The sequence below is a fragment of the Heterocephalus glaber genome, unplaced genomic scaffold (genome assembly GCF_053883595.1).
Source record: "Heterocephalus glaber isolate CG9 unplaced genomic scaffold, H.glaber_assembly_v1.0 deba00001531, whole genome shotgun sequence".
NCBI lineage: Eukaryota > Metazoa > Chordata > Mammalia > Rodentia > Bathyergidae > Heterocephalus > Heterocephalus glaber.
This window is the reverse complement of record NW_028258329.1, coordinates 20,737,276-20,751,278: the sequence shown is the minus strand read 5'-3', so window position 1 is coordinate 20,751,278 and position 14,003 is coordinate 20,737,276. Positions and strand designations below refer to the sequence as shown.

General features: G+C 42.8%; 1 protein-coding gene across 5 annotated transcripts in view; it reads right to left on the bottom strand.

Annotated features, from left to right (window-relative positions):
- Window positions 1-14,003, bottom strand: part of Tm6sf1 (transmembrane 6 superfamily member 1) — a 29,915-nt gene that overhangs the window by 8,737 nt on the left and 7,175 nt on the right. For 3 of the 5 annotated variants that reach the window (XM_021264890.2, XM_087188451.1, XM_004852870.3), the window contains exons 3-9: window positions 13,774-13,871; window positions 10,598-10,701; window positions 9,015-9,097; window positions 8,273-8,394; window positions 7,256-7,360; window positions 5,001-5,093; window positions 4,708-4,827 (exon numbers count right to left, since the gene is read on the bottom strand). In XM_021264890.2, coding sequence (XP_021120549.1) covers window positions 4,708-4,827; window positions 5,001-5,093; window positions 7,256-7,360; window positions 8,273-8,394; window positions 9,015-9,097; window positions 10,598-10,701; window positions 13,774-13,871 — 725 coding nt within the window. Of the gene's footprint in view, window positions 1-4,707; window positions 4,828-5,000; window positions 5,094-7,255; window positions 7,361-8,272; window positions 8,395-9,014; window positions 9,098-9,889; window positions 10,544-10,597; window positions 10,702-13,773; window positions 13,872-14,003 lie in introns of those variants that run through there. The other 2 variants (XM_021264889.2, XM_087188452.1) reach the window with 2 other exon arrangements.

The following is a 14,003-nucleotide window of genomic DNA, read 5'->3' as shown; positions in this document are numbered from 1 at the left end:
GAAATTCACTTCCAGTAGAGTCACCTTTTTACAGCCAGACTGAGACCAAGCCTCCAACTGAGGAAATTCATGGCACCTGCACAGCCAGGAGTGACAGAGGCTGAGGGCAGGCAGTGGCAAGGAATGGCCCCTGACTGAAGCAGAACTTAACCCTGCTTCGATGGCCAGGTGTAGCTAGCTGGGAGCCCTCTGTGCATCTGCCCCATAGCTTGCACCCTTTGATGTTTAGGTCATATATATACTGCACATAGCTTAAGTAAATTGTCTACAGATTGATTAATCTCTCAGTAACTGTTACAGGGAATCTTATACTGAGAGATTACCAACAGTTACCTGGCTACTATGTTCCAGGCACTATTCTTGGCCCTTTACATACATTACCACATGTAATCTTCATAGCAACACTATGAGAATGATGCTATTAATATTCTCACTTTACAGAAGAGGAAACAATCTGCGGTAAAGTAATCAAGGTCATTTAATCAGTGGCAGGCTGGGATTTGAGTCAGTCTGCCTCCACAGCACCTGCATTTGACCACATTAACTATATTCACCCTGTTTCTCATTTTCAGTGATATTTTAACCCTATACAGTCATCTGTTGGTATGAGGAGTTCCAGGAGCCCCCACAGATGCCAAAATTCATGGCTGTTCAAATCCCTTTTACTCCCCGGTACCAAAAAACTAAATCCCTTTTACTATGTAGTGTGGTATTTGCACATACCCTCTCACAAACGTTAAATCATCTCTAGATTACTTGTAATGCCTAATACAATGCAAATGCTATGTAAACAGTTGTATTGTTTAAGAAATAATGACAAGAAAAAGTCTACATGTTCAGTACGGTTGTGCCCATCATAGGCCTAACAACATTTGTTTTCTTTTAGTTTGATTTTTTTGAGACGGTATCGCTATGTAGTTCAACCTGGCCTCAAACTCACTATATAGCCCAGGCTGGCCTCGAACTCACGGCGATCTTCCTGCCTCAGCCTCCCAAGTGCTGGGAGTACAGATATGCACCACCATGCCTGGCAGTCAACATTTTGTTTATCTGCAGTTGGCTGAATATGCACAGAGAGGCCCAGACTACTTCAGTTGATAGAAAATGTTAGTAACTGGATTGAAGAAGCGTGTAACACTTTTCCAGTTAGGCTTATACCTTGAGTCCTACAGTAAACACTGTATGAAGAGATAGTTGGTTATGAATATGTCCCAGTAGAACTCTATCTAAAAAGTGTCCTGGCTTTATTTTTTTATTCTTTTTCAGTGATCTTTTGATTCTGAAGATAGCAGATTTGCCAGGCCTCTACAGTCTGAAACTGAGGACATTGTAAGTACCCAGTGTATCTTCCTAATCTATGACTTATCCTTGAGCTATCCAGATACAGAACTTTTCAAGGACTTTTTCCTACTAAGTTGCATAGAACCTTAGGAGTTCACTAGATCTTTCAGTAAAAACAGGGTTTGATTATGTCATAGGGTTGCAGATGGAGAAGACGTCTAAATTACATGTGGTAGTTTCAGCAAGCAAGGGGTGTAGGTCAAGGTTCCAGAGAGTGCTGTCCAATGAATGTGTCAGATACCCTCCTAACATGAGGCCATTTCATTAGCAAGTATTTGCTAAGTACAAAACATACCACAGAACTCCAACTCAACATTCTGACCATATGCACTGTTATGCTGCAACACGGGGTGGGGGGGGAGCACTGAGGATTGAACCCAGAGACTGAACACGGAGCTACAATACATCACTAGCTCTATTTATTTATAAATTTTGAAACAGGGACTCCCTAAGGTATCCAGGCTGGGCTCGAACTTGAGATCCTCCTGCCTCAGCTTCCTACAGTGCTGGGATTACAGGCCTGTGCCACCATGACCAGCTTGTACATGATTTCTAACTCTTTTTTAAGTTGAACACTATGAAGAAGTAGATATTAAAGCCTAAGAACTGTGGGACTATCAGCATATAATTCTTGAATTATGCCACCCTTCATTTGCTTGGTTAAGAGAAACATCTTTCTGACATTTACAGGACCTGGGCTCAGCCTCAGCCTCTGTCTTGGCACTCACCAGCAAGAGAGGGGCTTCAGGGGCTGGAGATTTAGCTCAGTGGTTCCACCACCTGCCTTGCAAGCGCAAGGTCCTGAGATCAATCCCCGGTACCAAAAAGAGGGGCTTCAGGCCACCTTGTCAACCAGCCAGTGGTAGATAAGCCCAAGGACTCCTGCAAGGCCTGAAGACTGGATGAAGCTGCCATTGCATGTGCTGTCCACACTGCCTTGCCCAGAGCCACCCAGCTGGAGTCCCAAGTGCCCAGCTGCAAGCTAAGCCTCATCAACAGGTAGTCTGGGGTTGTTTTACTGAAACAGGCTCTAAAACCTCTTTACCCCCAGGCTATGACCCTCCTAAGTCTCCTGACCCTGGCTCTGGCCCAGGACTAGACCTTTGCCTGGGTTTTCTGCCTAGTTCTCTAGTTATCTTCAGAGACTTGACCAAGTCCTACATGGGGCCTCCTTTGCCAGCCTCCAACAGAGGCCACTCACATCTTCCCTGCCTCAGGGGCTGATGGCACCTGAGAAGCAGAGTAACAAGTACTGCTGGACTTTGAACAATCTCTGTAAAGAAAGGCTGACAAGAGTGAGGTGACTGTGTGGTCTCCTGTCCTGGCGGATACAGGAGGGGAACCAGGCCAGGAAAACAAAAGCCAAGGCTTACCTTGCCCATGTCTCTCCCCTGCCACACACTCTCATACCTAAAGCTTCCTCCCATTGCTCCCTGGGGAAGCTCAGCCTATGAAAGTCCCCAGCCCTGCTCTAATGTCCCCCTCCCATCGTCATGCTCACACCACAGCTGTTTGCAGGGACAGAGAGATAACTGGAGACTGTGGGCTCTGCATCCAGATAGGATTTCTTCCATTTAATAAGTGCCACATCTGTCAAATAATTCCACCTGTCCTGAGCTTCAGTTTCGTCTTTTAAATGATGATTTTTTTAAAAAAACCTGCTGCAAAGATACTATGCACTAACCACAGTGTTTCTTGTGAGGTTCACAAGACCACATTTATCAGGCTCCCTACACCTGAGCCATTGCCAGCCTTGGCCCTTGAGATTATCACGAGCAAGAAGTAAAACCAGGCTAAGGTTAGTTTCTGAATGCTTGTTATTGCAGCAGAGCACACAGCCTGTCCTTACAAACAGGTACGTGAAACACTGAGCAGGGTTTGCCCAGCATGAAATAGCACCCTGAGAATGGGGGCTAATGCAGTGGCAGTGGAGCTGGAAGAGAGGGATGGGTTTGAGAGCTGCCCTGGAGACACCTACCCTAGAGACACCTACCCTGGAGCTGACATAGAGGCCGGCTAGATGGAGAGGTGAGAGAAAGAGAAAGGGAGGGAAAGCCACATTCTGGGCTTGGGCTGCTTGATGCAAGGGGGGACTGTTTTCAAAGATGATTGGAAAACAAAAGTTGTGGGGAGGACCAAGAGTCCTATATTTTCTAAATCTGACCTGCTAGCAAGACATCCAACTAAAGAGTACATCTAGAATTAAATGCAAAAGTCCGAGAGCAATTTGGGCTGAAGAAATTGGAAGACCTCAGCTGATACTTGGTAGTGAAAGACATGGAAATAAAGACCCAAAACCAAAGTCTGAAGAATCGGGCATTTCAAGGTCTGCAAATGGGGGATTAAGTGATAGCTCTCCTCCAAAATAGGAAGCATGGGGCTGGGGATTTAGCTCAGTGGTTCCGCCGTCTGCCTCACAAGCGCAAGGACCCAAGTTCAATCCCCAGTACCAAAAAAAAAAAAAAAATAGGAATCATTTCTTCTGGATGCTGTATCAACTTTCCTAAAATGAATATTCTAATTTTTATAATTAACTTCCTCAGGCCAGAAGGCCCCATAAATACTGTCAACTTTTCAACACTGAATTTAGTGCCTTTTTATCCTCATACTATACCATGAGTATATAATTAACTGTATATACCTAAAGTTTCTGAAAGAACCTCTTTCTTAGGCTTGCTTGAGAAAGCAAAACAAAGATGTTTTTAAAGGATGAGTTCATTTGGCTTTTTAAAATTTTTCACTAAAAAAGAAGATAAAATTACTTAATATCCTTCCTTGTTCAAAAGATCAACTTATTTTGCTACTTTTTATCTTGTAAAAAATGTGTTTTGTGTGATAATTGCATAGATAATTCCATTTGTAGTTTGATGTAGTAACCGATCACTGAGCACCTGCCATGAGACGGATTTGGCTAGATACCAGGGGGAGGAATGACTGACAAGCCCATCTTTCCAGGAGCAGAACCTGTTTAAACCAGTTTCCCTGGTTGCTGTATAAATAGTATAGTAGAATTCTGAAATCTTAAATTTAGACATCTTGAAAATAACAGCTCACCAGCCTTTTTTAGAAAACATGATGTTCAGAGATTGGGAAAGAGCCCAAAGAATAGAAGTGCCACTGGCTGGGTACTTGTCCTTGGGCAAAGCATTATAGCTTGACCTCAGCTTCTCCTGACTAGATGCCACATCTTTCAGATGGTTAGGAGACTTAAATAGAATATATACACAGAAACATCTAAAGAACTGTAAAACAAAAGACAGTATGTCTCATAACTTCTGCCTACTCTAAAACTCTGCGCAGATAGTTTTCTTATATCCAGCAATGAGCACTAGATCAGTAAACTTTCTCAAAATAGCACATTAGTACCTGAGCTAGACCTCCAGCATGTATCAGTGTTATGTCAGGCATCCAGGAGCATCCAGGAACCACTAGGCCATAAAGCGCAATCACAAAGTAAGGAACAGAATAGAACATATACGCCAGCATCTGCATTGAACAGAGAAATAACATCAGCAAATTAACAGCTTGTCCTGAATAAAAAGTAGAAAAATTAACATTCAAATATAAAATGTCCATTCCTGTTCCCTGTATAGGATCACCTCTCACCATTAGAGAGAGAATTAACTTTAGAAAAAATCTTAGGCTTCATACTACTTGACCTGAATTTTAGGATAAGCAGCAGGATCCTTTAGGTAGGGCTCTTGAAATTGTGTATATAATCGGCAGAGCTCAGCTGGGCAGTCCAAAGCAATCTAAGAGCAAAAATGAATTCATTATAAAAATACAATCACTTCTGGTTCTTAGGTTTGGTGATAAGGCTAAATGTGCCAGGTTTAGTCACAGGCTGTTTTGCTATTTAACAAAGAACTATGCACTGTAGAGGCTCATCGGGGAAAGTAAAGAAAGAAAATACTCTGCAGACTTATCTAAGGAAATGGAGCAGAGGTTAATAGTGGAGCTGGAAATAGAAACTAATGGTCCATTCTTGGGTATCTTTCAAGTATTCATAGTTTAAGTATCTAGGTTTGGCAGGCCAAAGCACAGCTTGCTTTAGATTACTAGTTTCACTTCTCCTGGGACTAACTAGCCAACTAGTCCCTACAAGAAAGAAAACACATTTCTATACCAAATTAATCTTACTATGCTTTGCAAGATTCAAAAATAGCATCCTCCTCTCTCCAGTGCCTCACAGAATGTGTGGCCTTTGAGGGCAGTAAAGGATAACAATTTGAAAGCAGGGTCCTCTTGTCTCAACCCACCTCCTCTGTCCACTTTGAAAGAGAGCAGAGCAGATTTAGTCCCAAGAGTAGACACAGGCCACAGAATAGACAAGTGTCTCTTTGGTACATTATGGGGTCCCCTTGGAGTCATATTACCCCCTTCAGCACTATTCTTGCTATCCTTGACCATAAATGAAATGTTGTCCCACCTAGGTAACAGACAGGACACAGGCCAGTGGCAGAGCTGGTAAAAGCAGGCACCAGCCCCAAAGCCCCACCCACTATGCACACATACATTTTCTTTGTGTGAAAGGGAGGTGGTTATGCCATTCAGAAATACAATCAGGTCTCACTCTTTGCTGTTGTTTGAAATTTTGGAATTACAGCAAATTAATCAAAGACCAGTTTTAAGGGGTCTGAACAAAGCCTAAAGCCCTGCCTTCCCTGTAGTTCCTTCTCCTTTTAACCAACTCCTCCAGGAAGAGTGATCCACAGAGACAGCTCTCACCCTGAGCCCTAAAGGGATCATACAGGCCCCTTATCGCTCAAGGACCCCAAAACAATGAGTTAGCTCTATCACCTTATATTTGCCACTCTGTTCCCCAAGTGTGGGACAACACTAGCAGCCTCAGAAGATTTAGTAATTATGTCACTGAAACTGAATAAAAATAACCAAATAATTCAGAGCTGCTCAAATTTATTTCTGCTAGACTAAGTTATGAAACTGTTGTGAAGGCTGACTGATCAATTATAATAGTAAAAGCAATCACTTGTTGAGCACTTATAATGTATAAGACCCTCTACCAAGACTTTTATGTGCATTTTTTTACTTAATCTTCAAAACAAAATGATCAGGTAGGTAGAAGTATTTTAAAGAGGACAAAATTGTGGGTCAAGAAATTTAATTTTTCCAAGGCCACACACTAATGAAAGGCCAGGAATCCAGCTCCAAAGCCTAGAAGCCTCTTTCTTATCCTTTACACCACGAAAATGACAAAGAGAAGACAGAAAAAAATGTAATGCCCAGATGCCATTAATGTTTACCAGTCGCATCAATACAGAAGACTCCAAACCTCAGCTTAGTTTACTCCACATGACTCATACCAATGAGAAACTCACAGGGCCTTGCATGTATGTGAACTGCTGGGCTTGATGGCCCTTCATGGATCTCCTCAGCCGTACTCTGAGAACACATTAATGCTCTGTGCCACAGCTGTACTGCAGTCTTAGGGTATCACCCTGACCAAAGATCTTTACATTTAAATCAGAAACATCAGAAGAAAGAAATTCCAGTGGTTATTTTTCAGATATCCTAAAATAAGGGAAGATATTTCTGAATAGAGCTTGATCCAAGGACCTGAGGGAGGTGCATAAGAAACAACCCAGAGGAAGCCACCCTTGGGAACAGAAGATTAAGATAGAGCAACAGGAAGCAGGTCCGGGCTCTAGAAGGGATATTTTGCTGAGAAATCTGAAAAAATAAAACTTATTTCCAGGTTTCTTCCATTTGGAACCATTAATAGTATAATAATGTTACTTTTGTATGCTTTCTGAACCTGAGTCTTACCGTGTTTCCCAGGCTGGCTTTGAATCCTGAGCTCAAGGGATACTCCTGCCTCACCAAGCTAGGTACCTACAGCTACAGGCATGCATCACCACAGCTGGTTAATGTTATTTTGATCTGTTATGCTTACCAAGCCTCTAAACAGGCAAAATCCGGTTGCCAGTAGGAGACACATGACTAGCATTAAATCAAACGGTCTTCTCAGCAGGTCTTTTGCTTGAGCTTCTTGAACAACCTAAAATAGAGTTTGTATCTAAAGAGCAAGCCCAAAATCCCAAAGAAGAATCTGAAACCTACTGACACATGGAATGCTATGATGGATGAGGAAAAGGATTTTGAAGATTCACAATTCATATCCTAAACCACTGGACTTTCAGGACAGTCATTTGCCCCGTGAAGATCCAATTTCCTCTTTTATGAAATGATGAGATTGGACCAGGCAATCCTGAAGGGTGCTTCTAGCTCTGAGTCCCCATTTCTTTCTTAAAATAACATTTTCATGATTATAAAGGTAAAATAAACTCATTTGAAAAATAAAGACACTTTAAAAAGTAAACCATAACCCTGCCACATCACTATTAGTAGGTGATATACTTTTCATATGTACATACACATATACTCAAATATGTATAATGTTTTCTACAAAGCTAGAAATAAACAATTTTTCATTCCTTGGTCACTCAGCAACTACCTATATGATAAACACTGTGCAACATTATTAAAATTCTAAAACCTAATACCGTATGGCAGTATCACATTTTTGCTATTCTCCCACTGTGGGACATTTAGGCATTTTTCACAGTTAATGTTCAGTGTAATGATAAACAACTTTGTCCATAAATCTCTGACAGCATCTCTCCAATGGTTTTCTTAGGATAGAGCCCTGGATGTGGAATCATTAGGCTGAAAGGTTAAATTTTGCAAGGTTGATGGCATTGCTAAATTGCTTTGTAGGGCAATTCTGAACTTGTGTTCCTATCATTTCTGTGTGACAATGTTCATTGTCCTGTCACTGTGTTTCACTGTTAAAATAATAACAAATGGTTTTATGTGTCATATGACACACTCTGTTGACACATGGGCATGGAGCTTTTGAAAACAGAGCCAGGGCTAAGGCTAGGTTAAGTTTAAACTTAGTAAAAATCACCTTTGAGGGGTAATTATAATTTTCTGATGGCTGATTATAGATTCTGAAACCTGCCCAGACAGGAAGACAAGTGTATGGTATGCTTAAGAAAAAAGCAGGGCATATTCGTGTTCCATACTTCCCTGTTTAAAAGAAAAAGAGAGAGAAAGTCAAAGGTTTACCTAAAGAATATCTAAACACAAATAATATTTAGGATATCTCCCTATCTCAAATCATGTAAAATTTTGCTAAAGACTAGTTAATATTTTAATGAGATGAAGAAAAACAAGGTTCATTTAAAACAATTAGATGTTTATTAACAGGCATGTCCTATATACAGTATTAAAAAATACACGTAATATCCCAGTTTCTTGCTACATAAATAGCCTTGCACTTTAGGCTTCAAGAGTCTTAATTTCCAAGTACATTTATCAAGTTCTCGTAGTGCATTAGGAGTGATATATAATAAAGTATTGTAAGAAATATCTGCATACTAACTGTAGTCACAAATGCCATAGTCAAGCTCTCTAGATCCTTCCAAAAAGTTAGGAATCACTGATACTTGACTAATTGTTCAGTCTACATTATTGACAATTGTTCAGAAGCACTTATAAGGTAAGATTATGGAGAATGGGAACGATTTGCAAAAAGGGTTTTTATAGGTTTGGAATCTCTTGGCTATAACTGAAATTAACTTCTTTATTTTAAAAAAATTCCCATTATTACAGAATAGGAAAGTGAATTTTAAAATAAAGTTTCTTACCTACAATGTTTCCAGGCACAAAAACAACAATGCTCATGATAATAGATCCAACCCAATATAGGCCAATGGTTCTGTAACTTTCCCTGTAACAAAAAAATCTTGACTTAGTACACTTGTCTTAGAATACTAATTACCAAAAGATCCTCAATATTATTTTTTATTCTAATTAGTATATTACATGAATTGAAACATTTAATAAAAAGCAAATCAATAAATCTGATGATCAGACCTCATTTCCTTATGCAATATTCCACAGAACCTTTTTTGTCTATTTGGATAGGAATTCGTGCCTGCTACACTGATCTGCAGCTAAACTGCAATATGGTCATCCTGGCCACAGACTCCTGCATTTCTCTACTATGTATGAAACTCAAAGCACGAAAGAGTAGAGAAGGTTCAAAGAAGAACACTGGATGCATACTCTAATTTATTATAAGTATGAGTAATAGCATATAAAATGGTCTTTGGCCAACAATTTTGGCCAAAGCCCCAAAGGTGGAGATAATAGCTTGACACATAGCCAATGTTCTGGAGCAGCTGCTAGACATCTACCCTAATCTTCAAAGCTGACACAATGTTGCTTCAACTGATAATCCAGTAACTCAACTCCATGCTAAATAAGAGGTAATGAAAAATTCAAAAGGAGATTCTGTGAGGGGAAACAAGTAGAGAACACTGTGCTTCCAGACTGATGCCAGCCCCCAAGCAAGTGAGGCTGACCCCACATAGACAGTCAAAATGAATTGGATTACCAGCAGGAGAACAGACAAGAACTAGTTGGAGCTGTCCTTGAGTACATGGTGACCAGAAAGGGAGAAGCGCAAATGAAGCTGTGTGTAAGCCTTGTATGGGGTACAAAGGTTTGACTCTCTAACCTGGAACCAAGCGGAGGCCTGGGAATGTAGCCGAGCTTGAGCCATCCTGGAGAATCCCTCCCCACAGAGTGCACCTCCTGGGATATAGAAAGATACAGCAAGCAGACCACCAAGTGTGGGAGAGTCACAAATCCAGCCAGAAAGCATTGCTTACTTAGGGACAGATGCCATGCAAAGGTTCCTGCCATAGGGTCTCCAGAGTGCTCCATAAGACCCAGCTAACATTTCATGACAGAGAGTCCTAGTATCCAGAAAATAGCAGTTGTCACATAAGACTTCCCCTCTTCCTTTTATCCTGTGGACACACACATAATCCCAGAGGAGCCAAACACATCTCTGTGTTTGGGTGCAAGCACCCGAGTGTAAGGCTACATCTGAACTGAGGGATAAGCTTTGAACTGAAATGAGGTGGTTGAAGTTTCAATTTAGAATGTGCAAGGCTTTATTTCCTGCAAATGAGACTGTTCCTAGAAGAAACAATCAGAAAACATGGGGTTCAGTCCATCTGAGCTGTCACCACAGCTGGGAGGCAATCCAGGGACATACTCAAAAAGGCAGTGGTGCAAGGAAAGTAAGGCACACCTAACTTTTACCTGTGGCACTTACATTCTCATCTGCCCTACCTGTTTGTGTACTGGGTTCTGTACACAGGTTTTCCTTACATACCCATTTATCAATGGCAAACGCACACACACCAGGTGAACTTACTCCCATGCTATGGCTGCCACCATCACGAGGTACATCAGATAATGAACAGAGCCATCCCAGTAGCAGATCATGTGCCCATAGGCAGTGTTCAGATAGGGTTCACCCTAAGGAAAGCATTAATAAGAAGTCCACTTTAAATAAGATACAAACATTTAAATGCAAAACACCAGACCTGTACTGCAAATAGAATAAAACAGTAGAACTAACTGGTATTCATCTGCTAGGATGAAACTATTCCAACTTAACTGTTAGGAAAGTGAAAATAAAACTTTACCCAGGAGCTGCCAAAACCAGGGTCTGTCATGGGGATCAAATCAGAGAATGTCTGTTTAGTTGGCCTGTGATAGATCAACACATAGGATTGTACAATGACACAAAGACAGTAGTATGCGACCTAGCTGGACGGCCAACTCTGGGGCCAAGCCACACTCATGACTAGAGGTCCTTGGCCATAGCCAGAAGGGTGCCCAGGAAAGACCCTGCTTACTAGAGCTACTGGCTGGCCTTAACCATGCATGCTGACCCCACATAGAGGGCTGGCTGGGCTGGGCATGAGGAGGCACTCATACCCTTCTTACACAGACATACGTGGCACTGGATTCCAAGATTACCACAGACCCTTCGCCAACCTTCCCAACAACCCTATGGGATGGACATGACTTACAGATAAGGAAACAAAGGCCCCAAAAGATTACAAGGTTTGCCTAAGGTCACATAGCTAATATGTGGCAAAAACACCCCAAAAAGCTATACTTCTCTGGAGAAATTTTTTAATTTCATAAATTTTATGAACACAGATTATATGATGAACTACATTTCCTTTTTCTAATTGGTCATGTTTCTAGGTGGCTGTTAAGAAATCACTGTCCAGGGTGCACAAGTGGTTAGTACTGCCCTGCCTCCACTTGGCCTTCCTCTCTTTCTCCTGCGTATGCTCTCCTGGCTTGTCTTGCACATGCCCCTAGCCACACATCTCTTCTTCAACAAGGAAGAATGCGGACCAACCAGCCCATCAATCAGCCAGCCAAGCAAGGCTTTCTTGGCAACTTCCTGCTCCCCTCGGGCAAGCATTACTCTGTCATCTCTCCCCATGAGTCAAATCAAATTAAAATCACCACAGAAGGGGAAACACTACCAAAACTGTATTTCTGTGTCTATGCAGGCCCACATTGTTTCGGTCCCTGACATGCTCTGCTTGGATGATGCCATCTGATTTCATGCTTTGGTCATCTGCACCACACAACTAGGCCCTCAGCCAGTGCTGGGCTCTCCTGGTGGCAGGGGAAGCCATGAAGTGGTTATTTTATTCCTCATTTTCTTGTGCAGTCCTTTGGCAAATCTTATGGATTTTCTCTATGATGTCACCCTAAGGAACTCTCCCTCTTTAGCATGGCTTGGGTCAAACCTCAGTGTCCCCCACTGGATCACTGTTACATTCCCAGTGGTCTCCCTACCTTTGTCCTCCTTCCAATCCATGACACTCTTGCTGCCAGACGAATATTCATGTGGCCTGACTGGGCATGTCACTCCTCTACTCTAAAACCTCCCCAAGCTTGTCACTGCCTGAAGGACCAAGCCCCATCCCCTCCAAATAATTACTGGATCCCCAGCCTGAGCTTGCAGAGCTTGCTATTATTAGACCCCATTTCCTCTTCCTGTTCCCCATCTGCCCCAGTGCCTGCCACCATCCTTCCTAAAGCCTCCCTCCTAGGGCACAGCACCTCATTCTCCCTTTGCCTCCTTGCCTGTCCACCTCTGTCTACTTCAGACTCCTGGGTACCCACTTCTGGTCCTGGTCTCCAGAGTTCCAGCCTCAGCCCCTTCACTCTCCATCATCTTCTCTGGCATCTTAGGCTGCTGGTACCAACTGTAGTCATGTGGCCCTCAAACCTCCCTGCCAGAACTGTTCCTCAGAGCTCAAGACCTCCAAAGCCCTGGCAGCCAGGACATGTGCCAGGATGTCCCTCGAGCACCTGAAACTCCACATGTCCCCAAATGAACTAAGTGTCATCTCTGCAAACCTGCACCCAGCAGACAGCACACAGCATTCTCCTCCCTGAGCCACTACTCAAGCTGTCCCTTCTGCTCAGAATGCCTTCCACCTCCCTTGTCCGGCCAAAAACAGCTGCCATCCTCTCCCATGGCCTCCTTTTACAGTGCTATAGCAGCATCCCCAATTCTACAAGGCTTTCCCCAGCCATTGCCAGAGTTCACTGTGCTGGGCCTGGGGGGAGCCTCTGTCACTGCACCTAGGACAGTGCTGTGGCCCCACATGGAGGGCAGGAAGCAGGTCCCATGACTCCACAGTCTCCTTCAACAAATGTCTACAGAACTAAAGTCCTTCTCTCATGCCTCTCTAATGGAGTGACACCAGCTTCCTTCCAAATTTCAGAGCAAAAATCAGGAAATCACCTTGGGCATGACCTTTCTGGTTATCCCCAACGTGTCCCCAAGTCCTACAACCACTTGAATTCTCTTAAGTTCAGCCCTGTATTTTCAAGTGCTGCCTCTGTCCAACCACTGTCACACCTGGCTGACCCTGCAGAAGCCTCTTCTTGTGCCCTAGCTCATGACATTAAACCTTCCCCAAAAGCCCATCCTCCCAGAGCTGTCTCTTTCCCTGATTTACAATTTCCCCTTATATACACGATGACATCCAAACTCCCCATTATCTGAAATGCAGATGAAGACTACATTTTCAGCTCTGTTCCTTATTTCTGGGTGATCAGGGGCAAGTCATTTTCTGTGGCTGGATTCAGCCCATCATAAATAAGAAAACAAGACTAGTTCCCTCCAGGGCCATGATTTGGTTGGGAGTTAATCATCACAATCAAATAGTTTAATTACCTCGATGCTTAGTATCTCACAAATTTAAGACTAATTTGGGCTTTCTGGAACTGTAATATAATAGATGCACAAATGCTAAATTCACTGAAAGTTCCTCATTTAAAGGGAAAAGATATTTTGGTCACAAGGTAGGACAGGAGTGAGGGGACAGTTATGAGAGCAGATTTACTTCTCACCATCTCAACTCACCTTTGGGCTTCACCTGCCACAGGAGTAACCAGCCTAAGCCTATGCTAGGAAACAAACCTGCTCTCGTAACAGAGAACTAAAGGCCAGGCCAGGCTGCAGCCCGCTGGTGTGTGCCTTGCTGCTCCCATGCAGCGCTGTACCTCTCTCAAGTAGTGGGTCATGAAGCCATCAATGACGCCATCTTGCTCCAGTCCTATGATGAGGTTCACCACGCTGGTAAATCCGAAGACAGCATACACTGGAGCAGAGAAGGCCACAGTTTAGAATGCAGCCCGAAAGAGGCAGTTACTGAGAGTTGAAACTCAACAAGGATAATGCAATGCTTCTGATGCCATGGACACACAGACTAACAAGCCACACCTTTTGCACT